This window comes from Monodon monoceros, unplaced genomic scaffold (genome assembly GCF_005190385.1).
Source record: "Monodon monoceros isolate NGI ecotype Baffin Bay Population unplaced genomic scaffold, NGI_Narwhal_1 Super_Scaffold_7, whole genome shotgun sequence".
Taxonomy (NCBI): domain Eukaryota; kingdom Metazoa; phylum Chordata; class Mammalia; order Artiodactyla; family Monodontidae; genus Monodon; species Monodon monoceros.
Window position 1 is genome coordinate 81,892,138 of NW_021703784.1, and position 27,959 is coordinate 81,920,096.

The following is a 27,959-nucleotide window of genomic DNA, read 5'->3' on the forward strand; positions in this document are numbered from 1 at the left end:
ATTATTATGCATGGCCTCACGGATAATAGGCCATGGATAAGGGCTTTAGAAAGGATGCCCTTCCTGGGGACCTCACAGGACCCTCTCAGTCCACTTCTAATAGGTGTGAGTTTAGGAACCTGGGGTGGCTTAAGGGGTTGAAGAATTATAGGCTGTTGCTAGACAAGTCTGGAATTTCTTTGACAACATACTGTTGTGAGACAATTTTCCTTGAGTTTCTTGTCTCTCTAATGTCTTATAGGCAGAGGCACTGATCACCCTTTGTCTCAGGCTATCTTTTCAAGGGTGTTTGTGTAGAAAACAGCCTTGGAAGATTGAGATAGTGTTTCCCTCCAGAACAAAGGGCAAACATGCTTACAGTCCATTATAAACTATTTGGGCTCCCTAAGCTCAGGGTTACTTTCCTGTAACGTGCACATCTGACACACATCTGGGCCCATCCACCCCATCTTTTGAGACTTTGCTGAAAGTGGCAAGGAGTAACCAGAATATGTCAACATGGATTATATCTACTCTTTCCCCCAACAACAACATAAAATATCATGGTTTATGTCCCAAGAAATAAAAGAAGACAGTTTTCCATGGAGAATGTTTTGACATCATTTAACAAGGTTCATGCTGTTTCTAAGCCTGAAAAATCTGGGTCCTCATGGTCAAATCCTTACTTCTTTCCGTAAGTCAATACCATACTTTAGGTTCTCTTGTTGGAAGCACTCTACTTCTGGTACCAAATCTGCTTGGTTAAATTGGCTCCAAGTAACAAAATAACACTGACGTATAGTGGCTTAGACAAATAAGGTGTGAATTTTCCCCACAAAGCTAGAAATCTCGAATTCCCCAGGGCTGAAAGGGTGGTTCCATAGTGAACCAAGACCCAGGTTCCTTCTAGCTTTCTACTCCAGCCCTTTAGCAAGTGAAATTCATCCTCAGCTTGCTACCTTGTGGTTGCAAAGTGGCTGCCCCACCTCCAGCTTCACATCTACAACCAAGATAGCAAGAAGGGGAAAGGCAGAAGTTAAGTATGCTTCCATTCAAAGAACTTTTGAAAAAGCCCAGGTAGCAACTTTCCTGTCATTTTATCAGCCCAAAGATATCACATCCTCACCCCCAGCTGCAAAAGAGGCTGGGAAACACAATTCTTTAGGTAGGCATGATGCCATACTGAACAAAAGATGGGTTCTGCTAGTAAAGTAAAAAGAGAAAACATGTATTGGATACGTTACCAGCAATGTCTGCCACAGCAATTAATTTTTTAAAAAGTTAAGTGCTATATAGGAGAAATAAACATACCTTTAAGCTCTATCTGTACTGCAGATTCTCTGAGTACAATCTCAGAGAATTCATGGCCAGATAGTGAAAGTGAAGGTAGGAGAACATATAGGAGACAACTTCAACAGTCCAGACAAGAAATGATGAGGGTCTGAATCGAAAAGTTAATCAAAAGGGTAGAAAAGCTGTTCAGAATTGGGGGAAAATAGTGCCTCCCTATTTCTGACATTTCCTTCCAAGTGAAGAGAGCTGTACAGAGTGTCCATTTTGACACTTGTGGTTTCTCCATACCTTTACCTCCCTCTGCCCAATGGGCAGTTGAGTGATTTCTCTGACCAGTACCTGTGGGAAGAATAACTAGGAGCATTTCAGGTCCACCATTTTGCACTAGGGAGTGGACCCCCCCCGTGGAGCACAGCCTTGCGCTGGAAACTGGAGGTTTCTTTCCTTACTGGCCTTGTGTAGTTGGGAACCAGTCCATCACTGCCTTTTCTCCTCTTGGTCACAGACAGCATGAGTTCTATCCTCCTCCACTGTGTAAGTCTTACATATCAGAGGCCTTCCTATCCAGGAGGCTAGGTGGATAAATCTTCCACATTCTGGAGTTGAGGTTTACCCAGCATATTTAGTTAACAGGTCAAAAGCCACATCATATGATCTATCTCTATCAACAATGAAGACACTACTTCTTCCCCCATCTGCCTCTCCTGTATATTATTTATTTCTTTTTAAAAACAGCTCTGTTGGTATAATTCACATACCATACACTTCACCCATTTAAAATCTACAATTCATTCGTTCTTAGTATATTCACAGAGCTGTGCAACCAGCACCACAATCAATTTGGGAACATTTTCATCACTCCCTAAAGAAACCTCTTACCCTTTAGTTATCGTTCCCCCTTCTTCCCCTTCAACCCCTTCCCCTCCCAGCACATACACACACCACCAATAGAATCATACAATATGTGTTGCTTCTGGCCTCTTTCACTTAGCATAATATTTTCAAGATTCTTTCATGTTGTAGCATGTATCAGTCCTCCATTCCTTTTTATTGCCAAATAATATTCCATTGTATAAATATACCACGTTTTGTTTATCCATTCATCAATTGATGGACATTTGACTAATATGAATGTTTTGGGCTATTATGAATAATGCTGCTATGAACACTTTGTATATGTTTTTGCATGGACATATATTTTCAATTCTCTTGTATATATGCCTAGGAGTGGAAATTCTGCATCATATGATAACTCTATGTTTAGCCTTTTAAGAAACTGCAGACTGTTTTCCAAAGTTCCAAAGTGGCTGTACCACTTTATATTCCCATCATCACTCTATGAGCATTCCAAATTCTCCACATCCTCATCAACACTTGTTATTGTCTTTTATATCGTAGCCATTCTAGTGGGTGTGAAAGGGTATCTCGTTTTGCTTTCGATTTGCATTTCCCCAATGGCTAATGAGTGCTCTTCTTCTGACCTGGATGATAGTTACATGTATATGTTCACTGTGATAATTCATCAAAGTATACACAGGATTGGTGCATTTTTCTGAACATGTTACACTTCAATAAAAAGTTTATTTTGAAAGCACATATTCCACATCAGGTAAAGACTTCTTATATTCTATTTTTTAAAATGAAATCATTACCAAGCAACAAAAAGGGAGACAAGAGCAGCAGCTTTCAAGTGACACAGACCTGGATAGGAACCCATGCTGACGGATGCTCTGTGTCTCAGGCTGGCAAAGCTGCCTAACTCCTCTGAGCCTCTGTTGCTTCATCTTTCAATAAAATTGTAAAACTAATAATATCTCACAGGATTGTGGTTAGTGCAGCTCATATAGGAGCTAAAAATCATGTTTTTTCCAAAAATGTAAAAATTATTAGCTCATAAAACTACTATTACATTCACATGGTTTGCAGTTGGTACGCCTCTTGACTAGCGCAGTGAGATTTTCCCTCTGGTATAGACATGTCTTTCTGAAATCATTTTAAAAACATAAATGATGAATGTGTCTTCTTTGGATTCAACAGATTTATTAATGTTTCAATAATCGGCTATGTCATGTGCAGAAGTTAACCTTATGAATTTGGGGAAGTTAATTGGGAAGATTAATGCTTTCTAATGGTCAAAGTGTTTGAGATTTAAAGCACTGTATTAGTTCCAGTGCTGAATCTACAGCTCAGGTGCAATATATTTCAGTAAGCCACCAATTAACTGGCTTATACATTAGTTGTTTCACCTGTAAAGTCACTATAATCATATGTTGTATCACTAGTATAAAATTTAATTATTAGTTATAAATCTCTCAGACCCTAAGATGATGGTTGCTTTGTAAATTCAGTGTTATACCACAACAGCACTAAGAGAGATTCCAAGATTCCCACCATAAACACACATTACAAAAAGTTGTTGACTTACATTTACATAAACTTTTTATTTACAAAATTATGACTTTAGATTTCAAACTTTTCTCTCTGTGTCAATCAGGATTAGATTCAGTTGTATATTAGAGAAATCCTATATAATGGTAGATTAAATGAGATGGAGGTTTATTTTTTTCTTATGTAAACAAGTCAAGAGGCAGGCAGTCATGGCCTGTTACTGCATCTTCCTGATGTCATCAGGGATATAGGCTCTTCCATCTTTCCTTTCCATTATCTTGGCTTCTACCTTTAAGGCCACATCTTGGTTTTAGTTTGGTTACTGCAACTCCCACCATCAAGTACATGTGTTCTTAGGCAGCGAGAAAGAGAAAAGGACAAAAGAGGCTAGGTCTGCTGCTTTTATAGAGCTTTCCCAGAAGCTCCTCCCAATATTTCCATTTACATCTCATTGGCTACCCCAGCCATAATAAGGCTGATAAATTTAGTTGCATGGAAGGGTTCATTCATTTAGTTGCATGGAAGGGTTCATCTACACTATAGGGAGGACTTGCTACTAAGGAATAAGAGGATGGATAGCAGGCTGACAAGTGGCAGCAGTCTGTGCCACACTTTTTTCCCCCACTCTTTTCCATGTCTTTCTAGAATGTTGTAATCATCTATTTTTCATTCAAAATTTAAAGCAATGATCGGATATCATTGCTTTATATCTGACATATCAAATATATGTCAATTTAGTTAGTTAACTTTTATGATATCATTCACTAATATAACAAATATTTATTACTCCTTCTTCGTATCAGCCACTTCCATAAGCAAAGGAATGAAATAATGAACACATTCCCGCCTTCTCAAAGCTCCCAGGATATTGATTCAGTAAAAGGACGATGATTAAGTATTATAAATAATGCCCATTTCGAACGGGTTACCCTTTAAAATATAGCATTACTATTTAGGTAATCAACTACATGTACTATTTTAGTAGAAAAATATACTTTTATTTATCAGATGAATAATTCTATAGTTTTGAGATACTTGATATATACTTGAAGACAAATTTTGGATATCAATATCATGCAATGCATTCTTCTTGCAAAACAACGTAGTTTTTGTCCAATTATAAAATTTCAGGTGAATATACTAATATGGTCCTTTCACATAAGACAATTAAAAATAGAGCTAAATCCAGGTTTTCCAGAATTTTTCATCAGAAAGAACAAGGAGATATTACTAGAGGGAAAGCAGGCAAAATAAACAGTAAAGAAAAACTATAAATATTTAGCTGTATTTTTCAGGTTAAAAAAATCAGCTAGAGAATATTGTCTTTCAGAAGATAGAGGACCTGTTCAACATCTTGGTACTAATTCATTTTTTGAAAGTGCCTAGATATGTTTTTAAGAAACTGAGAATATGATACAATAATAACAGGTTGCTATTGTGACAGTATAAACGACAACTCTTATTTTATTGCCTTTAACACACCAGTTGACCTGTATTTTATTTTGGGCATAGGATCAAGTTAAAATTGGCCAGCTCAAATTTCAACTGGCTCCAGATTTCTTCAATTGGCTCCAAACTTTTTTATCTGAAACATTTGGAACATATGGAACATGCCATATATAGAAGAATAGACAATATTTCTTATACCACTTGTCCAAGTTAAGGGAGATTTGTCTCCTTTAAAAAGGAAAACAAAAGTCCACAGAACACTTATTTTAACAAAATAGAGCTAAAATTTTTTGACTCATTTAAAAACCAATTAGATCTGAGATATTATTTTTAAATGAATATTAGTCCCCCTCATCCAGGCAATGACAATCTATAGTGTTGCCACTTAAGATTAGTTTGTATTTTCTAGAGATTTATGTAAGTGGAATCATACAGTATGTCTGGCTTCTTTCACACAACAAATTATTTTGATTCATCCATATTCTTACATGTATCAATAGTTCATCCTTTTTTATTGCACAGCAGTATTCCATTATGTGAATATATAACAATTTGTTTATCCATTCGCCTGTGGGTTGTTTTTTTTTTTTTTTTTTTTTTTTTTTTTTGGCTGGGCTGCGCAGCTTGCAGGATCTCAGTTCCCCAACCAGGGGACCAGGGATTGAACCCAGGGCCACTGTAGTGAAAGACTGGAATCCTAACCACTAGGCCACCAGGGAATTCCCTTCTTATTGAGTTTTGAAAGTGCTTTATATATTCTGGATACAAGTCCATACCAGATGTGTAATTTGCCAATGTTTTCTCCTGGTCTGTGGCTTGTCTTTTCATTCTCTTAAGTGTCTTTCAGAGAGCAGAAGTTCTTAATTTTGATGAAGTCCAATTTGCCAATTTCTTTTCATTCATGGATCATGTCCTTCAGAGATGTATCTAAAAGATCTTTGGTCACAAACCCAAGGTCACAAAAATTTTCTTCCGTGTTTTCTCCTAAAAGTTTAATTGACAGTTTTAGATTTTATATTTAGGTCTAAGATTCATTTTAAGTTCATTTTTCCATATGGTAAAAGTATGGATTCAGTTTCATTTTTCTCAAATATGAATATACAATTGTTCCAGCACCATTTGTTTAAAAGATTAAACTGCCTTTGTATCTTAGGCAAAAATCAATTGACCACGTGTAAGTCTATTTCTGAGCTCTCTTTTCTCTTCCTTTGATCTAACTGTCTACCTTGATGTCAATATCACACTATCCTGATTACTATTACCATTTTGCATTCCTACCAGCAATTTATCAGAGTTCCAGTTGCTCCACATCCTTATTAGGACTTGGTATTGTTTTCTTTAAATTAGCTTTTGTGGTAAGTGTGTAGTGGTATCTTATCATGTTTTTGATTTGCATTAAAACTGGGTTGTTCTCTTTCTTACTATTGAGTTTCCCATTTTTTTTTAAACTTAATTTTCCCTAATTTCCTAAACAATACCCATCTTGGGTGCGTATCAAGGCCTCCATGTTGTTTTTCTTGCTTTTTCAAATAAGAAGCAAGCTTGCAATTACTGCAAGTAGACAGTCTGCCCCAGAATGTTAGAAGGCGTTGGCTTGAATTCAGGCCAAACTTTGGAATCCCCTTGAGTTCCTTTCTCTCACTCCTTACCTGATCTGTCAGTAAATCTTAGCAGTTTTACCATTGAGAATTCAATCAATTTCTCACCACCACTCCACCATCTTCTCTTGCTCTGTCTCTGTAATAGCTTTCTAACCAGTTTCCCTACTTGGGCCATTGCTCAACTTATATCATTTTGCAACACACCTGCCACAGTGATCCTTTACAAAAAAAGTTGTTTGACCTCCTCACTCCTCTGCTCAAAACCTGTTAGAGGCTTGTTAAAGTCAAAACCAAATTTTTTATTATAGCCTACAAGACAATGATCTGGCCATGGCTATCTCATCTATTCCTCTCCTCCTCAAATCCAGCCTACAGGCTTCCTTGCACCTGCCTCGCGTCCTTTCCTTGCTGTCTTCTGCATGAAAAGCTCTCCTGCAGATTTCTCCATTGGTACTTTCCTCATTTCCTTCACTTCTCAATGACATGTGAGCCATTTTCTTTGCTTACTCTATCTAAAATGGCATGCACGCACACTCATACACACACCACCCCTTTCTCTGTTGTTTTACTGGTGCTAATTAACATAACTACTGAATAACAGCTAATACATCTAGAGCTCACCGTGTTTTAATTGCTTTATATATTAATTTACTTAATCCTCAGAACAACGCCATGATTTAAGTACTTGATCTAATTTTTCCAGAAGAAGCTGGAAAGCAGCGGTTAAGCAACTGCCCCAAATCACACATCCATCAAATGGTGCAGCAGGGATTCCACCCCAAGAAATTCGATTCTGGAGTCTGTGCTGTAAAACATTACACTATTCAGGTCTGCGTTTCTAATTACTTTGTACTGTTTGTGTTCTGTGTGCCCCCAATGGAATGTAAGCTGCACGTCGGGGAGCTTATTTTGAAAACTACTGCTGTCCCCGGGGTAGAGAGCACTGCCTGCTTGCTAGCTAGTCCCTCAATAAAGGCTGAAATGTGGGTTAAATTATAACTCGGAAAAAAATCGCACCCAAATTTCAAAAGGGTAGGTGGTCCCCGTGAGGCGCAAGCGGGGCGATAATACGGAACACAGACCAGACCACACCCCACCTACCGGAGTTAGAAGAGACGAGAGACCACGCAGGAAGGTAGCCCGTAGGGCTCGCTCCGCCTCCGCCTCCGCCTCCGCCTCCGCCCGGCCCCGCCCCACAGAGCGCGCGCTGCGATTGGTCTCCGTGGCTTCGCCCGTCCTGGTGACCCCGCCCCGCAAGACCCGCGCAGGCTGACCCGGAAGCGGTTGTGAGGCGCCGGCGCGCGGCCCAACTCCTTTTTCCGGTCGGCGTGGTTTGAGGGCCGAGTGTTCTAAGTGCTCCAGCCTTCGCCATGAGCGTCCCGGCGTTCATCGACATCAGCGAGGAAGATCAGGTATGCTCCCGGAAGGCGGATGCTGCCAGGGTGGGGTGTAGGGGAGGCTCAGAAGTGTGAAGGGCCGAGTCGGGGCCGAGCCAGGGCCGGGCGAGCGGGACGCCGCCCCGCGGAGCCCGCCCCGGAGCCGAGAGCCGCGGTTCAGTCCTCCACACCTCGGAGTGCGGAGGCCGCGAGGCAGGGGCGCGCGTTCCTGGAGGCCTGGGGTTGCCCGCCAGCCAGCACTCCCAGTGCTGGGCCCGAGGCCTGACGGCCAACTTCCTAGTCGGCGTCGGGGCTCTTCCAGCCTGGAGTCACTGCTGTCTGTCGACACGGTACTTTTTGACTCATTGCGGAGGGTATCTGCTTCCGTCCTCCAAATGCAGCCACATCCGGAGTGGGAGGTGGCGAATCTTTAGACAGCGTAAGCAGTTCAGGGAAAAATAATTTGGTACTAAAGATCAAAATGGCTATATTATTATTGTGGCCACAAGGGCACAGGTGACGCCTATTTTATACGTAGGCCCTATTTTACATTCTTACTTGAGCAAGAGTGAGGGTTCTGTAACCTGAACGCATAACGTCAATTCCGTCCTCATACTTTGAGGCATACACTTGGTGAACAATCTTAATATTTTTAAATTTTCTGTTTGGGGTTTGCTCTTTGGTTTGCATGGCTCATGCTTCTCATTTTCCCCATAACAAAAGTTAAACTTTAGTTGGTGGGAGTTAAACTAAACTTGAAATGATTTTCTCTAATTTTGCAGAACTGAAAACTATTCTGTGAAGTCGTTAAGGGTTGTCATTTTGTATTTTTCTGCTACTCCACTAACATGGAAATTTTGGTTTCGATAGAAGAGAAAATATCAATACTAGTGTAAGATAACTTTTAGAATTGCAGATGTGATTCCCCCCCACACCCTTGGTAGAAATGCAGACCTTCAGTCCTGAAGAGCAAAGGAAGAAGGGGAAAGAAAAATGGGGGGGAAAAAAGGCTAGGGAATGAGTTAAGCATAATTAGAAAAGAAGATGTGGAAGGAAAAAAAGGCCTATCTGAGTAGGAATGGAATCACGTTATCAGCAATTGGCTATTAGGTGACTGAAAAAAAGTGTTTTTTTTTTCTAACATAGAAGAGGGTTTGTAGATGCAGAAATTTCTTGTCATTGATTATATTAGTTTTAAAGTGTCATTTCTAGTTAGGTTATGCTAATGTTCTTGTTTCACAGTAAATAGGTGACTGCTTTGGGAGTTAAACTTTGGTCATATTCTCTGATTAGAGTTAAGTGGCATTCAGAGTCCTTGTTTCCTTTTCTTTGTTTTTACCACTCCATAACCACCTGTGGCCAGTAGGGATGACAGATGAAAACAATAAACTGTTGATTGAATAGTTTGCTTTGTGGGTACAAAGCAGAAACTGAACAGATGCCTTTGTGGGGTAGGGGGGAACCATACCATGTTTCCTTCATAGAGAAATATGCAGTGATGTTTTTGTGCACTCTGATATGGTGAGGTTTGTTTTATGAAATCTTGTTTATGATACCAATTCATGTGAAGTTACTGTGTTATCTGAAATGATAGCACCATCAGAGCAACAGCTTTAATACACTTAGGTAGCCAGACATATTTGTGGGTTTAGAAATGTGATGCCTACATATTTACTAATGGTATCCCTACATCTCCATTTCAGTTCTTCATTTTATTATCTTAAACACTGTTTGCATTCATGTGTGGTTGCCATAAATACCAAGTCCTCAGAAGAATAAGTTGTTAAATATTATATATGCATTAGAGTAGAAAATATTTAAATATCTGGATGTAGTACTATAGTTATGTTTTTATAGATCCAAAAGTGCTTTCTGATCCAGGTATGCATTTTAAAAGAGTAATTACATCGTAGATGCTATTTGATAGAAACATTTTATTCAAGGTGACATTCAAAGGCATCACCTTTTTATCTTTGTGTCTCCCACAGCACTTATCTTAGATAGGTCCTCAAACATTTAATTAACGAACGATTACTTTCTTGCCAGGGTAATGTCTGTAACTTTTTAAAGTATTGTGTTATGTAGACCTGAGAGCAATAAAACTTCTTTAAAAGAAATCAGATCAGTTATTCCCTTCCCCCACTCCTCCTCCCAAAAAAAGCTTTGTGTTATAGTAGAAAGGTTTTTGCTGTATACTGGAAGTCCAGCAGGATATATAGGTGATATGAGGGAAATTTGACAGTGATCAGTGTGGGTTATAGTGGGTCTGTGTAGCCACTTGTTGACGAAAACCTGTGGGGCTGTGATGGTGGATGAGCTGGGGGAAAGGCACTTTAACATAATTTAAAGTTACCATTAAGTGCTATGTTTACATTTTATTTTTTTAGAAATACGTCAGAATGGTTTGAAATCTTGTGATTTGTGATTCATAGTTCGTTTTATAGATATATATAGCAACCCTATTTGATTCAACAGGCTGCTGAGCTTCGAGCTTATTTGAAATCTAAAGGAGCTGAAATTTCGGAAGAGAACTCAGAAGGTGGACTTCATGTAGATTTAGCTCAAATTATTGAAGCCTGTGATGTATGTCTGAAGGAAGATGATAAAGGTTTGTCTTTAATTTTTTGTAATATTTACTAATCATAGAGGACCTACTTTTAAAACTTTCATGTGAATTATATTTGTTTTGTTTTAGACCTTAGAACTTTTAAGCACTGTTGTTTTTAATCTTTGCACACACTTTCAGTTTATTCTCATCTGTTTTACTCATGAAATAAGCCTATTTTGATAAAACATCTTTTTTACATGTTTTTTGAGTGTTATTGCACACGGTAAATACTGGTAATTTCAGAATGAACTGAAGGAAAAAATGAATCTTTTCTTTTCATAAGGTTTAGATTAATATGAGATGGAATACAATTTCAGGTAATCTAAAAGCTGATTTAATTATTTGGCTGATTCCCTATTTATTGAGATAAAAGGGGAAATTTTGAAAATTGGGAGTCCTAAAATCTCTAGTTAAGGTTTGAGATTAAACTTGGTGTACAATTAGTATCTTGCTAGTAAAATTGAAACTGTATACTACATAGACATGTAAGTCAGTCTTCTGTTTTACTGGTTGAAAACCAAATCTTGGGTAGTAACTTCGTCCTTCAATAAAATGTGTGAGTTGCTTTCTGAATGATAACTATACAACAGAGCTGGTTTAGTTTGAATTCATGTGACTATGTTTTTTAGTATAATGCACACCATTGAAGGAAAAGTGTTCTTTAGAACTGCTTTACAGTAGCCAGAGTACCTTTTAAGTGTTTTATGTTTAATGGTCTTTGGTGTATTAAAACACTGGAAATACATGTTTAACAAGATACATTAAATATTATAATATCACTGTTGTGTCATCCATACATGTGTAGATGTTGAAAGTGTGATGAACAGTGTCGTATCCCTCCTGTTGATCCTGGAAGCAGATAAGCAAGAAGCTCTGATTGAAAGCCTGTGTGAGAAACTGGTCAAATTTCGGGAAGGTGAACGCCCATCTCTGAGACTGCAGTTGTAAGTTAAGAACTGCAAGAGGCCCAGTTTTTCAAGGGGCTCTTCATGTTACTGTCATTTAATGGTTAAAAGCAAGAATTCTAGAACTTGACTGTCACCTGTGACTTCTATTGGTGGTGTGTCTTTGGACAAGTCACTTAACTCTCCTGTGCACCATTTCCCTCCTTGTAATGTGGCGTTCTTAATAGTATCCCTTTCAAGTTTGTTGTCAGAACATATAATCTCAATTTAGTTACCGTAGTTACTGATCTCCAGCATTGTCTTATTATTTGTTTGTTAACCAGGCTAAGCAACCTTTTCCATGGGATGGATAAGAATACTCCTGTAAGATATACAGTATATTGCAGCCTCATTAAAGTGGCAGCATCTTGTGGGGCCATCCAGTATATTCCAACTGAGCTGGATCAAGTGAGTTACCATGTGAAATACTTGTTCTCCTTATAAGAAGTATAGTTTTAGAGCTCAAATAAGCAAATATGTCTTCTAAATGTTATCTTTTAAATTGTGAAAATATGTTCACTGTGTCACTAAATTTTCTCCTTTTTGTCAATCTCGTTGTAGGTTAGAAAATGGATTTCTGACTGGAACCTCACCACTGAGAAAAAACACACCCTTTTAAGGCTACTTTATGAGGCACTTGTGGATTGTAAGAAAAGGTATTCAGAATTAATGTACTGACTTAAAACATAATGGCAATATAAGTAGTTGAGACTTTTTTAAGGACAGGTAGGATAAGTGATTTTGCTCTACTTCGTTCTCTAAGGAGTTGCTATAAATTTCTTTCTGTAAATTTCACCTACTAAATTAAAGATAACTGCAAAGTTTAAAATAGTCTTTCCCATCTTTATACTTTTTAAAAAGCAAAACTTGCTTTTATTCTAAAAATGGTACAACTGTTAATCCCAAAGCTGTAATATTAGACTAAGTTATTTAATGGTGCTTTGATGTCTTAGTATAGGGTAGTGCTATCACTTTTGTTTAATGGTGGTGAGAGTCTATCAGTCATAGTCATAGTCAGAGTCTCTTAATATATATAACAGTGCCCCTGAGATGAAATTTTGCAATAGACTGTACTAAATGGTACTTAATTGTGCTTTTGCAAGGTCTTGAGTTTCTAAGGCTTGTATTCAGCCCAGCAAAATTCATGCCCAAAATATTTATTCTTCATCCAGTTTATGGATGCTACCAAATGATATATTTGGCCCAGTTTTTAGAATTAGGGTTGAAGGATAATCCTACCATTTTGACCTGGCTTTTTAATTTCTCTTTTCACATAGTGGTTAAAGACTTTTAGGAAAAGTAATCAGTCTTCAGTTTAGTTTTTTTTTTTAATTATTATTTTTTGTGGTATGTGGGCCTCTCACTGTTGAGGCCTCTCCCGTTGCGGAGCGCAGTCTCCAGATGCACAGGCTCAGTGGCCATGGCTCACGGGCCCAGCCGCTCCGCGGCATGTGGGATCTTCCAGGACCGGGGCACGAACCCGCGTCCCCTGCATCGGCAGGCGGACTCTCAACCACTGCACCACCAGGGATGCCCTTCGGTTTAGTTTTATTGCACAATTTTTATAGTTGCTTTCAGTGCTAGGGTGTTTAATATATTAGAGACGATCAATAAGATTAATGTTTCTGTTACGTTAAAGTAATGTAAAGTTTTTGCAGATCATTTACATTTAACAATACAAGAGGAAATTATATTTTTGTTGTGAAAGTTGCAGCGTTTTATTATAAAAGAAGTTAAATAGGGAATCTTGCATTAATAGCCTATTTCATTTTGTATCAGTGGCAACGGTCTGTTACATGCTAGCACACTTGTGGCAGCATTCTAGCCAGTTGTCAGTAACTGTTAAGAGTAGGTAGTTTTATATTGGACAGTCTCAAATGGGGAGGGCATAAAAGCTGTTGGAGAAAGAGTCCATATTTTAACATGCTATAAATGTGCAGGCTGTGGAATAAAACTACTGGGATTTCAAACCTTGGCTTTCTTACTTGTATATGACACTAAATAAATCTCTGTACCTCAGTTTCCAACTTCAGAGTGGATATAATAGTAGTACTTACCTCATAAGGTTGTTGAAAAGATTAAATAAGCTAATGTACACATGAAGTTCTTAAAATAGTGGTTTCCTTATTGAGAAAGTACTCAGTAAATATTGGATATTTTATTCCTATCATCCTTTTCATTTTTTCAAGCTCATCTTTAAAAAGTTAGTCTGCGCTTCCCTGGTGGCGCAGTGGTTGAGAGTCCGCCTGCCGATGCAGGGGACACGGGTTCGTGCCCTGGTCCGGGAAGATCCCACATGCCGCGGAGCGGCTGGGCCCGTGAGCCATGGCCGCTGAGCCTGCGTGTCCGGAGCCTGTGCTCCGCAGCAGGAGAGGCCTCAACAGTGAGAGGCCCGCGTACCGCAAAAAAAATAAATAAAATAAAAAGTTAGTCTTTTTTCTGGTACAGTATTTTAAAATGATGAGTGTTACTGTTTCCTTTTGAATGTCTAGTGCTTATCAGAGTTGATGACTACTCATTGGATGATTTCTCTAATTGCTGTTTAGTAGATCCTCAGTCTTTTCTGTGTAAAAAGGAAATAACTAAGGTAATTACAAAGAATTACAAAGCTAATTCTCAGAGAAATTGAGATAAGACATCATTACCCATCTTGTGCTCTCCTAGACATACCCTAATGTTAACATATTAGGAAGTGTCTGCAGCATTTGTCACAGGTGATCACTCTTTCCTTCTTGAAACGCTTCCTTCAGTTGGCTTTTGGGGCACCTGTCTAGATTCTTTGCTTCATTCACACCTCATTTGTGGCTCCCTCCCTTCTTCGAATCTGCTCAATTTATACCTCATCAGAAAGACCTTCTCTGGCTATCTGTAAAAATAACAGTATTCCCTTACCCTCACATTGCTTTTTTCCCCTCATCCCTATTTTATTATCGGCCCCACTACACTTATTACTAACTGACATGCTATATTTTCATGTTTATTATGTGTCAGTCCCCTCTAGAATGTAAGTTTCCCAAGGGCAGGAACTTTTTGTTCATTATTAGAACAGTGTCTGACATGAGTAGGTACTTAGTATATAAGGGCTAAATGAATATATCTGAAAAATGAACATGTTGCAAAAGCAGTGGATGTAAGAAGCAGTGACTTAAGGCAGTATGAAGTGGTTTATGGAACTAGAGTGTATGCCCTTCCCAGAGGCATTCAACCTGGGCTTCTCTTCTGAGCTTCAGACCCTTATGTCCAACTGCTTTCTACCTGGTTCTACTTAGATGTGGCCCATAGTTGCCTCAAACTCAATGTGACCAAAATGAATTTATCGTTTTCTCCCTCTAAATTAGTTTCTGTTTTCCTAAGCAAGACATGTTGAAGTGGTCTTCTGTTTATTCTCTCTACAGTGGTTTTGTGAAACAAAACTTTCAGCCTATCATTCTTTAGGTTTACATTTTCTTTAGCATACAGTACAGAATTCTTAGTTTGGCGTATAAGTCCTTTCTGACATGGGCTCCTGTTTATTGCAGTAGCATGGGCTTGGTGAATGTGATAATAATCCTCTTGCCATTTTTGTATGGTGCAGTGACAAACCACAGAAACTTTGTTTTCTTTGTATGGATATTCCCTCCCTCCATTTCTCTCCCCCTCTCTCCCTCTTTCTCACATACACACGACCCTATACCCTTCCTCTTGGTATATCATACCCTAGACATAGTGAACCTGTGTCAGCTGCAAAAGCACCCATGCTCTTTCCCAGTCTGGACCAGAGGCTGGTACCTGTTTTTATATGGCCTACAAGCTAAGAATGGTATTTACATTTTTAAGTGGTTGACAAAAAAAAATCAAAAGAAGGAGGATATTTTTTGAATTGTGACCATTATATGAAATGCAAATTGGAATGCACCCATACTTATCATTTATGTATCATCTGTGGCTGCTTTTGCCTAGACTTGAGTAGTTGCGGCAGAAACCAGATAGCCTGCAAAGCCTAAGATAATTATTGCCTGGTGCTTCATGGAAAGTTTGCCTATGTTTGGTCTAGAACTACACTCAACTCCTTTTCTCTGCCTGAAATGCTCCTCCCATATTTACAGCACCCTGTACTTTTATCATGGCGCTTCACACGCTTGGTTAAAAGGTTTATGAGGTTTTAGGCTCAGTGAAGGCTAGGAACCTTGTCTGTCAACCATTGTATTCCCAATCTGTTGGTAGTGATGGGCCCTGAGTTGATGAATGCTACCTACACTTAAGGAACTAGGGAAGGATGCTCATTCAAATTTCTGTCATGCTAATGATTTAAATTTTAAGATTTGGTTTTTGTCTAGTACACAGAAAATGGTAGTTTTTTTGTTGTTGTTTGGCTTTTTGTTGGTTTGTTTGTTTCTGCTTCTAAATAGAATTCTGAGAGTTGCCTTGCCCTCTTAGTAAGAATGCTTACGTTTATGGGTGCCCCCTTCATGATTTTGTTTATATTGGTGGTTGATGAGTGCAAATTGTGTAATATCTTCTGAGTCCTCATTATATGTCAGATATTGTGCACTTTAAATGGACCATTTTATCTGATCTTTGTGAATTCAGATTTCTTTAACTGATAAGATGTATTAGACTGAAGTATACTATGGTTGTTAAAACTGGAAAGTGTGCCTATGCTTGCAGTGTGGTGCAGGATAATAATTTAATTGAATCCTGGTTTTGTGGGGGAGTTTTAGAATATCATTTAAGTTTTTAAAATAAATGGTATAGCTTACTGATTTTACCCAGGTTGAATCCAGATGTGGGGGGAAAGAAGGGCTTTTAGAAAATGAAAAAAGGTGATAGGGAACTGTTAAGCTTTCTGTAACTGGCTGAAGATTCATCAGTTTAAAGGAAGAAATGAAGGGTGAAGATAAACATTTACAAAGAGTTCAGATTGAGAGAATGCATTTAATTTTTTTGTACTTTTCACTGCAGTTAAAATTGATCATCTGCATAATTCTAAGGATGATTCAATTGGAAGGATATCATTAGTGGAGTTATTTAAATATCTGGTGTTGACTCAACTTCAGCTGTACTATCCTAACAGTTTCTCAGACACAAAACCTTTTTCTCACCTAGGGCTTTTTTTTTAATTTTTAAAAAAATTTTTTTTATTTTTGGCCGCGTTGGGTCTTCGTTGCTGCGCGCGGACTTTCTCTAGTTGTGGCGAGCAGGGGCTACTCTTCGTTGCGGTGCATGGGCTTCTCGTTGCAGTGGCTTCTCATTGCGGAGCACGGGCTCTACGTGCGCAGGCTTCAGTAGTTGTGGCATGTGGGCTCAGTAGTTGTGGCACACGGGCTTAGTTGCTCTGCGGCACGTGGGATCTTCCCGGACCAGGGCTCGAACCCGTGTCCCCTGCATTAGCAGGCGGATTCTTAATCACTGTACCACCAGCGAAGTTCCTCACCTAGGGCTTTTATACCTGGTCTTCTCTGCCTGGAAGCTCATCCAGCCCCCACCTTCTACCTCTAGTACGTTTCATGGCCAATTATTTTACATTCTTTAGATCTCAGCTTACATGTCATTTCCTCAGAGAGACTTTCCTTGCTCATTCTATATGAAGTAGCCTCCTCTTTCCTGTCTCTGCTCTTGTTACTCTATTACATCACCATTTATTTCCTTTATGGCACTTACTTGTTATTTTTCCTTAGTCGTCTCTCTTTCCTCCTAGAAGGAAAGTTCCATGACTTTTTCCATAGTGGAGGACTGTGTCTCTGGGTCACCATTATATGTATCATCAACACAGTACCTGGCACTTAGTAAATATTTTTGAATGAATGGATAGCAGTAATGATACTGTGAAATTCCTAAAGCTGTATTTCTTTTTAGTGATGCTGCATCAAAAGTCATGGTGGAATTGCTAGGAAGTTACACGGAGGACAATGCTTCCCAGGCTCGAGTTGATGCCCACAGGTAACGTTAAACACAGTGTTCCAGTGATGACTGTCAACAGGGTAGAGGTGAGCTACACCGTTCAGTCATATAGCTGAAGTCATGTTTGCATCTACCAGTGATCCAAAGCCATTTGATACCATGTGCGCCATGAGGATTCTAATGTAGATACCAAAATTCAAGATTTGGTATTGAAAGAAACCAAAGAATGCATGTGAAATAGCCACATGGTGTTTGCTATTTGGGGTATTGCTGCAGTGGGGGTTCCCAACCTGAGTAGTAGAACCTAATCTTGGGTTGATTTTACCTTAATACTAGGGTACATAGATGGGGAAAGGCTGGTGGCTTTCTGTAAAAATTAGCCCATTGTTAATGGGAATAACTGCTTCAAACAGTCCTAGATCTATTTAGTAGCAATAAGAATAGAGTCAGTTTTTTAAATCTATGAAATGGAAATTATGATAACTTCTTTATAGGGTTATTCCATCGTTGATAAAATGGGCATGATAATACCATATGTCTCTCAGGGTGCTGTGAGGATGAAATGAAGTAATACATGTTAAAGCACTTACCTTAGTGTCTGGCATAAATAGTAAAAAAAAATACTGGTGCTGTTTTATTCTTTGATTACTTTGGTGGTGCTTTCTCTCCAGCTGTTTTTGTCTATGGTAACTATTTTTAAAATTTTATTTATTTATTTTTGGCTGTGTCGGGTCTTATTTGTGGCACGTGGGATCTTTGTTGCCGCATGTGGAATCTTTCATTGGGGCGCATGGGCTTCTCGCCAGTTGTGGCACGTGGGCTCTAGTTTGTGGCACACGGGCTCTCTAGTTGAGGGCACAGGCTTAGTTGCCCCATAGCATGTGGGACCTTAGTTCCCCGACCAGGGATCAAACCCGCAGCCCCTGCATTGGAAGGTGGATTCTTAACCACTGGACCACCACAGAAGTCCCTCTACGAGTAATTTTATTAAAATGGACATCACTGATAGATTTATTGGCGTGTTTTAAGCCCAGTTTTGTAGCTTTTTTAATGCAGTGTATATTGAACTCATAGATATTTTACTTAATTGAATATATTTTGCAGTCTGCAAAGGCAGTGAAAAGTACCTGAATTTCAAGACTCTGAGCTTGGGTTTTTGTTTTCCAATTAAGGTGTATTGTGCGAGCATTGAAAGACCCAAATGCATTTCTTTTTGACCATCTTCTTACTTTAAAACCAGTCAAGTTTTTGGAAGGCGAGCTTATTCATGATGTAAGTAGTTTATCCTTAATGTTAAAAATATTTTCTCCTAAATCTAACATACTGAACCGTAACTCTACTTCTTTGTATTAATGAACATGACTCTTAGAGAAATCTAGAAAGAGAAGAACTATATTCATTTTTGTATCAGGAACAGACTGAAATTTAGTACTAGAATTCAGCTTTTCTCCAGCCACCAAACACATGCCTCCTGTTCTTCCTCCCTTTCCTTCATCTCACTTGCCTGGCCATTATGAACTTAGAGAATACAGATTTCTTCTTAGTATATAGTGTCAGCTATCCCCAATTAGAAAGATAAATCTGATATTTAAAAAACAGATGAATGTACTTTTCAAGTGCAATTATAAATACATTTTGGATTATTTCTATTTGTACTGTCATTTCCACCATGTTTTGGGGTAGATCGTTTAGAGGACACCGTATTTACTGATTCTTTCATCTAAATGAGTTTTAATGAAAGCAAATTCAGATGGTAATTTGATCAAACAGATTGAAATTTCTGCTTGAAGGAAATGTGGAGTCTTGTTGCTGGGAGTCAGTGTCTTAAAAGTATCTTGAGTATAAATGTTAATTCTATATTGAATATTGTATCTTTGTCTTTTTGTGTTTATCTGTATAGCTTTTAACCATTTTTGTGAGTGCTAAATTGGCATCATATGTCAAGTTTTATCAGAATAATAAAGACTTCATTGATTCACTTGGTAAGTTGTGGGGATTCTTCTTTGGAGGGGTAGAGAGAGAGAGAGGAATGAAAGATCCAGCAAATATGATCATGGCCTTATGCGTAGGTTACCCTAACCAGTGGTGTAAAAGATCTTATTCCTTAGATGCTCGGTGATTTACATTTTTGGTACTTCTTTTAAAAAGCCATAGTCACATTTGTAGCAAATAGCTTTTTTCCTTCTAATATAGTCTTTTATACTTGGTTCTCCCCCTCCCCCCATTAACAAATTATAGAAGCATATATATACTGTGTTGCTAAGCACATCTACGTGAAGCTGAAGATAAGAGTTAGAAATGGAGTTGTGATTTTGTGTGATAGGAGAAATTTTCCTAACTACAGTTTGTTGAAGACAGCATAGTAAGTTTAAGGTTTATGATTTTTATCTTGGAGCTTTCTTTCTAGACCAACAGAGTTCAGTAAATGTTGCCGAATTGAATCTTATCCTCATTGAGCAAACTGCATAGTATATATTCAATATATTCCTTCTGGAGCATGTTTTTATCATGCTAAAATTAAAAAGGGAAAACTTAGAAAATCTGTAGTTGAACAGGTTTAAATTGTTCTAAAACTACCCATTTTTTGAGAGTGAAGTCAACTGAAGCTAAGATGCTTTGTTTTTCTACTGGGCAATAATCAGAACACATTAGAGACTAGTTATATTTTCCATATTAAAATTGAATTTAGTTTTCCTGGTTGGTTGAAGTGTAGATAAAGAATACATTTATAATCTACTTTGATTATACTATTAGTCCTCAATTTGGTAATCATTAATTCCTGTCACCTGTAAATTTTGTGCAGCCATTGGAATTGGGAAGATTGAATTATTCTGAACATAATAAGGTGTTTGAAATACACCAAGATAAAGTAGATGCAAGTGTGTTTGTGTTGAATGCTTTGCCAGGTGCACTAGACCCAGAAAACCACATTCTGTCCCAGTTAATTTGTTTCCTGGCATGAAGCTATGTGATGGAATGTTAATGTCAGCAACCTCTTTATTTACGCACCAAAGAAAAAGGAGTAGTAATTAACACTTTGACACTCCCCCATTGATGTGTAATTGACTGTTTCAAAGGAGCACTGGTTCATAAGCTATTGCATGCATTAAAATTACGTTTTCTATATTGCAGCATTTTAAGACAGGGGTCAGTGACAATGCAGAAATTGCTCAATGATGCACATTTTTTTATTACTGCATTAAGGTTTTGACATATTAGTAATGAATAAATGTTTCCATAAAATTAGATTTTTTTATAACTTTAAAATTGAAATATGACACAGAACACTGTGACTTCCTCTTTGAAGGTAATATTCTACTTTCATGAAACAAAGCACAGCTTCCTACAAGTCTAAACTCAGACTTCACTAGCATAATAGTTTGATTTTGAGAACAAGAGTCCTAAAGCCTTTAAGTTTGGTTCTGTTTTACTTTAAACATCAGTTTGAAATGTTTTTAAATGCAGGTTTCTACGTGTTAGATCATGGTTTTACATAATTCATTCTAGAAACAATCTTCATTCCTCTAAGTTTTTTGATTTACGGTAAGCTTGTCACTGCACAGGGCGTAGCAGTAAAACAAATCTAATTTCAAGAGTATTTTAAATTATATGTTAAAAATTTTAGGAGTTTCTATCATTTTATCATATTAAAAGAGGACTAAATATGTCCATTGAACTGGTAATGTTAAGGAATTTTCTTATATTGCCAAATATTGAGAAAAATCTTTAGTATTCTGTGATAGAAAAAACATAATAGAATTTCTGTGCAAACCAGAAATCAGATTCCCTGTTTTGCCTTTTGTTTCTCGCAATCTGTGCAAATTAGCAACCATTTATTGGAAATTTGTTTGTGAAAGATGTTTCTGGGAAAACATCTTACTAAATGTTTATTTTTGGTTTTTAGATGTATTAAACATTTATTACAGCTGAAAGCCTGGTTACAAATGTCTAGGTTCCACAGGTGGCATCAGTTTATCTCAGAACACTTATTAACACTGACAACTTGGGCCAACAGTAGCACTATCTTGTGTCAGCTGAGTTGCCCTAACATGTCCACATGTAATCTGGTGTTATCCAGTTGCTGCCTTCTTGCTTCGGAAAGTTAATCAGCATCTAATTTGCATTTGTTAATTAGGGTTAATGTGCACTAATTGATTTTTTGATGCTTGTAGATTTCCATTAAACCTGGTTAGCAGTACTTACTTGGGTACCTCATTCATTTGAGTTATGGTGATCATGTTTTTGTTGAATCTGTGCCAAATAGAAAGCCTGCATCATAATTACAGCTAATTAACAATTATGTCCTATATTAATGGGCTTCCCTAGTCGTCTGCTAATATTCTGAATGTTGTAAATTTTAAATGTGCTTAGAACTTTTTTTAACAGTACAAACTTGAGGCTCTTAATTACTAGAGGGTACGTGATTGGTCATTTGCTGAGTTTACAGAAGTTGCAAGTTCAGAGAAAAGGAACATGTTAAGTATTTCTAAATTAACTTTAGAAACTTGTTTTTGTAATTAAGAAATAGCATCAAGTCAAGTATGTTTGTGCTATTAATGCAGCTTCTATTTAGGAATAGGTAATTTGGATATTCAGGATTTGTAGGTATTTGTATTTCTAGTTATTTATTTTATAAATGAACTTCTTTTCTAGGCCTAGGACTGCCACCTTGTTATTAAAAAGTAAATCACTTAATCTCTTTACTCAGTTTTATTGTTTTTTTAAAGTGAAAGGATCGGGACTAGGTAATTCATTGTTCCTTTAAGGTTTAACAGTTGTTTGTGATCTGAATAATTGTAGCAGAATGTTTTATTAGAAATTATAAGGCAAAATTTGATTATTTGTACAGTTTTTCTACTTTTGCCTTAAAAAGAACAGGTATCACTGTTAATTTTATCTAGTACTAACCATTTTAAACCTATAAATGTTAAATACACTTCTGCAGTTTTGATTTTTAAGTATTAAGTCCAAAGTGGTCTAAAGGGAAATGGAATATTTTCATAAGTGAATGTATATTAAAATATTTTAAAACTCCATGTTTGCCAGTAACTCAGACACAGAACAAATAGTAAGTAGATAAGGAATCTTGTGTTTAAATGGAGAGCCATTAGTAAAAGTAAGTTTAATTCAATTAAATGAGAATATTCTTATGAAATGTACTTTGTATACTTTATCTCCTAAAATATATAAATAAATATTAAAAATGTAAAATGTATAAAACTTAGGGCCTAAAAATACCATTTTATAGCTTATTCTTAACTTTGAATCTATCACCTGTGGCACTGAAGCAATAAAGAAATGTAGTTATAGAAAAATAATTTTAACTGCTTCATAATTTAATTATGGGGTTAGTTTATGGTTTGAAATATAAGAAGCTTTGTGAAAATTACTCTGTATAAGTACCCAAACACAGTGACTTCCACGATTTTACACGAGAGTTGTAATCATGCAGGACTGTAATTAGTATGGATACTCATCTGGCTTCACTACTGTGTTACTCAGGCCTACTACATGAACAGAATATGGCAAAAATGAGACTACTTACTTTTATGGGAATGGCAGTGGAAAGTAAAGAAATTTCTTTTGACACAATGCAACAAGAACTTCAGATTGGAGCTGATGATGTTGAAGCATTTGTTATTGATGGTAAGGCAATTGGAACATTTTCGTTTTTTCCTAGAATTTTTCTTCCTACCCCATGAAACATAAGATTTTTAATCTTGAAACTGAGCTTAGTAGATTAGAAGATTATATTTGTAGCATAGTGAAAGTTCAGTGGAATATAAAGAGCTGTGTGGTTTTTGGTGTGTGTCTATTCCTTGAAGTCATGTAGAACAAAGACCTTTAGGCGGTATATCATAGTGGTTAAGAGCCTAGATTTTAGTATTAGACCTGTGTTTGAGACTAGGTCTTCTGGTTGTGAGGGTTAAATGAATTAATGCAGGTAAAGCACTCAGCTCAGTGCCTGGCACATAGTAAATGATCTGCAAATATTAACCATTACCAATTTTTTATGATTGGCCTAGAAATAGCACCTTCTTCCTCAATAATTACATTATAAAGTGGTTTAACTGTTAATTAGGACTTTTTTTTTTAATTAGGACTTTTAAGATTAATAACATGTATTATAATATCTTAAGAAACTAGCCCCGTTCCCCCCCCCCCACCCCCATGTGATTTCAGAGAACGCCAGAATTCTTAATAAAAACCGTATGTGATATTTAATATAGATAGGCGCAGCAACCAGAGGACAAATTCATGGCCTTCCTTTTGGTTGCATTACATTGCTGGGCTTCTTATTAAATTCAAAGAGCCAGTTTGTAAAATAATGTTGGAAAACTGTAAAGTTTTATTATGGTTTACTTGGTCACAGCTTCATACCTTAGGCTGTTTTCCTTGGGAATATTCCATATAACATGTCATGTAAAACATCTTTTTTTCAGCGGTAAGAACTAAAATGGTCTACTGCAAAATTGATCAAACCCAGAGAAAAGTAGTTGTCAGGTAAGACACTTAATACTTTGCAGCATTTTGTAGAACAATTTATTCTATTTCACTTAAATGTTTAGAGAACCAAGGTGGTGTTAGCAGTTGACTGTAGTTAAATAGCTGCCATTTATCATAATTTTATTAAAGTTCAGACTGAATGTGATTAGCTTATTTAATGAAAGAGTCCTATTTTCCAGCACATTTCATTTAATGGCTCAGTACTGGCTAGAATATTAATGACTTCCGTGTCTGGTTTATGTAGTTCAGGAAAATAGATGGTTTAGGATCAGTATGGCAAATAAAGGTTTTTTAAAAAATAAGCTTCTAATCATTCTTACAACTCTACATTATGTCTTCTGTGTATATTTAACCTTGCTTTTAACTAGATAGAAGTGTGTAATATTGTGTAAAAAAAAAAAATACCAGAGGATAAAAGGTTGAGTAATAACTTTGTTTTTAATTTTTCCAGTCATAGCACACATCGGACATTTGGAAAACAACAATGGCAACAACTCTATGACACACTTAATGCCTGGAAACAAAACTTGAACAAAGTGAAAAACAGCCTTTTGAGTCTTTCAGATACCTGAATTTTTATGCTATATAATTTTGTTCTTTTTGGAAGATCTAAATCATAGTAAAACATAGCCTGAAATCTGACTACAGTCTGGATAGTTATTGTCTCAAATTTAAAAGAAATCACAATCTTCAGAGCGTACAAAGTAATAGATTACAAAGGGTCACTACGTCTGTTTTGTATAACACATAAGTTGTATTCTGTAAGGAAGGGTTTTGGAGTGTGCAGCAAGAGCTTTGATGAAAGAGTATATGGAGGAAAGACACATTTAATTAAGGGAAACTGAATGCTAACAGCAAACCTTGCAATCTTAGCTATCTTAAATGAAGCATTTACTGAGAGAAAACGTTAACAGTAACACAGTTTCATCACAGAAAAAGTTGGAAAACTGACTACAGCTGTAAGTTTTAGATGTAACAGTCGTGTTCTGGTCTAAACCACATCAATATTTCAATTAAGTCAGTTCACCACTGAAAGCATTTATCAACATTATTTTAATCCGTTTTTCCTACCATCTCTTCTGCTTTTCTTTTTTTAGGTAGGTTGTCATTTTCGGAGCTTAGAAACTTTTCAATTTCATTTATTTGATTTGTTACCAAGCTCTGCCAGTCATCTTCACCAGTAGAAGACACAGCCAAACCGCTGGTTTTGATCTTGATTTCCTGAAAATGGCTTTGTGGCAGGGTTGATTTCAGAGGCTTTGTTTTCACCTAGGAAATACCAAACTTGTTTTACCACTGAAATTTTTACTCATTTTCTAAACAATCATCAAGTTTCAAGAAAATCCTTAAGCCTCTGCAATTATGAGTATGTGATAAAAGCTACCGTTTTCTTGGCTAATTTTCAACAACTACCTTAGTAATTTTGGCACCAAAAAACTATAAAATGTGAATCTGTAGGCTTATGTAGTAGCTCTTCAAGATCCCTAATGTATTCCAGGAATACCACAAACGTTTCCTTAAAGGTCTTAAGCTTACATTGAAAGAAAACATATTTAAAACAATGCAGATAAAAATCTGTTTTGTCCTCTACTCCCCTTCCCTTCCCAAACATGTCTATGTTTTGTAACGTCTATCAAAGCCAGGGGAAAATTTAAAATGCTAACGGAAGTAAACTGCCATATAAAAACTGCCTTTTACTTCATGTTTCCTCTTGCGCTTCGGAGCACCATTGTTGGAGAAACAGGAAAGAGCAATGAGGTATTTGGAAGCTGGCATGTTTCCAAGGCACCACATTGGGTCGTACTTCTAATACCGTGTTAAATAAGTTTTCCATTTTAAGGTTTCTTCTGATTATAAAATAATTACTGGAAATTTAGAAAATAGAGAAAAGTGTAAAGAAATTAAAAATCACTAGAAATCCACTATCCAGAGAGATCTGTCAACATTTTGGTATTTGCTATTAGTCTTTCTATTAGCGTATTTGACCATTCTATAGAATTTTATATCTCGGTTTTTCCCTCTGTAAGTTGTTTCCTAGGTCATTAAAGTTTCTCGTAAGCAAATATCAGTGGCTGCAAAATACTTCTTATGGATGTGTGATCATTTAACTATGCTGTTGTTAACATTTGTTTCCAATTTATCCCTATCAAAAATTAATTTCTTGAAAAAAATCTTTTATGGACTTATCAGATTCTCAGATAAAATCCTCTGTTAAAGGGAATATATTTTAGAGGTATGGAATAGGATAAGAATTAGATTAAAATTTCCCAAGATTCCAGCCACCATCAAACATTTTGATGTAAATATTCAGGACTCCTCTATATATACACTTTCAAAAAATTTGTATCATATTTATATCTTTTTCTATGTTGGGTTAAAAACATTTTAAACATTTCCCTCTAGAAAGAGCATGGCTCCATCATATTCCATGTTCCATAATTTAATATACTTAAATATACATTTAAGTTGTTGGAAAACATTTACTGTTATAAATTAGGCTATAATGAATGTCATTTGTTGATAAGTCTTTGTGAAGATCTTTGAGTACTGCCTTACATTAAAATCTTTTCCAGTCTGATAAAAATGGCATATTTGTAACATTGTCTTTTCAAAGTGAGATTATATAGTAATAATTTTTAAAATGAGTTTAAATGTTTACATTTAACCTCAGTTTCCTAAAGGGAACTTTTGGATTGCTCTCTTTGGTTCCTGAGAATTCTAGTCAGCACAGGACCACCAAGAGACCTTAAGTCGTTTAACTTTTGTGGGCCTCAGTTTTCTCATCAGCTTCTTTTAGTTAGAAAATGCTGTTATTGTAAAGAGTAACATAATAGATAAAAATGTGCATAAATGTATATTTCTCATAATGTCTGGCATAGAAGTGTTCAGCGTACTTCATGTAGCTCACAGGGCCAAAATGAATGTTAGTCATCCATGCAACACTGAGAACCTGCTTCCTAAGTGCAGTGGGCAGTGTGTCAGTTTCATGCACTACTGAGAATAGTTACAGAGAAATAGACCAAATCTAAATGTAGGTTGCTACTGATTTTGGAGTAAAATGATTGATGATCTATATAACATAATGGTCCTGTTTTGCCAACAAAATGCTAGAAGCGTTTTGGTGCATTTGATATCAAGTACAAATCACCTAATTTTCCAAAAACCTGATTCCTTGACTTTTAATCTTGAAAAAGGAAGGAGACATTTATACATATCTGCTTTAGTTTGTTTCCCTTTACCTACTTGGTGGGAGGGGCAGGAAGGATTGGCTGTAGAGAGAAACAAGATGTAATTTTAAAGTTTACACTTAATAAAACTTGTCCTATTTAGCTTAATTTAGGTTTTGCAGCCTACAGAAGTAATTCTAGTTACAGGGATGCTCCCACATATCTTTGCTCCTTCCTTTTCTTCTCATAAAAATCACTTGCCTCCTAACCTCTTTCTGCCTGGCTCAAAAGATCTACTCTGGCCTAGAACTTCCCCTACCCTGGTACTAGTCTTTTTTATTTAAGCCTGCAGGAGACGCAAGAGGGAAGAGATATGGGAACATATGTGTATATATAACTGATTCATTTTGTTGTAAAGCAGAAACTAACACACCATTGTAAAGCAATTATACTCCAATAAAGATGTTAAAAAAAATTAACTTAAATGAACCTAATATCACTGGCTGTGTAAAATAAGTGGCTTTCTTTGCTTACTCTGGCCCCTCTCTCCCATCATTCCTGGGTATAATCAAGATTGCAGCAGGCTACCAACCTAACCCCTGCTCTAAGAATAAAAAATGCTCTTCATGTTGCTCTGGATCTGTAGGGCAAAAGTGGATTAGCTCATAATAACTACCCAAATTTTACAGGATTGATGTGGACAGTATGCATAAAAATATGTTGAAAAATGTAAAGAACTTATATTCCCTTTCTGGCTATAAGTCTTC

General features: G+C 36.9%; 2 protein-coding genes and 1 long non-coding RNA gene across 8 annotated transcripts in view; 1 reads left to right on the forward strand and 2 right to left on the reverse strand.

The window, feature by feature from the left end:
• Positions 1 to 5,687: 5,687 nt before the first annotated feature.
• LOC114887120 lies at positions 5,688 to 7,868 on the reverse strand. The gene is made up of 2 exons (XR_003791491.1): positions 7,812 to 7,868; positions 5,688 to 6,093 (listed from the first exon to the last, which is right to left on the reverse strand). It is a non-coding gene; the product is annotated as an uncharacterized LOC114887120 (long non-coding RNA).
• Positions 7,869 to 7,993: 125 nt separating this feature from the next.
• On the forward strand, positions 7,994 to 24,667 carry EIF3M (eukaryotic translation initiation factor 3 subunit M). Its single transcript, XM_029208527.1, has 11 exons — positions 7,994 to 8,122; positions 10,562 to 10,694; positions 11,500 to 11,638; positions 11,923 to 12,046; positions 12,200 to 12,294; positions 17,474 to 17,557; positions 18,691 to 18,790; positions 19,419 to 19,500; positions 23,021 to 23,164; positions 23,962 to 24,022; positions 24,477 to 24,667. Exons 1-11 carry the CDS (start codon positions 8,081 to 8,083, stop codon positions 24,595 to 24,597), a joined length of 1,125 nt encoding a protein of 374 aa, XP_029064360.1. The 5' UTR covers positions 7,994 to 8,080; the 3' UTR covers positions 24,598 to 24,667.
• Positions 24,668 to 24,870: 203 nt separating this feature from the next.
• Positions 24,871 to 27,959, reverse strand: part of CCDC73 (coiled-coil domain containing 73) — a 105,318-nt gene continuing 102,229 nt past the window's right edge. For all 6 annotated transcript variants that reach the window (XM_029208523.1, XM_029208522.1, XM_029208526.1 and 3 more), the window contains one exon: positions 24,871 to 25,294. In XM_029208523.1, the coding sequence (XP_029064356.1) occupies positions 25,079 to 25,294 (216 nt within the window). In that variant the 3' untranslated portion in view covers positions 24,871 to 25,078. The remainder of the gene's footprint in view (positions 25,295 to 27,959) is intronic.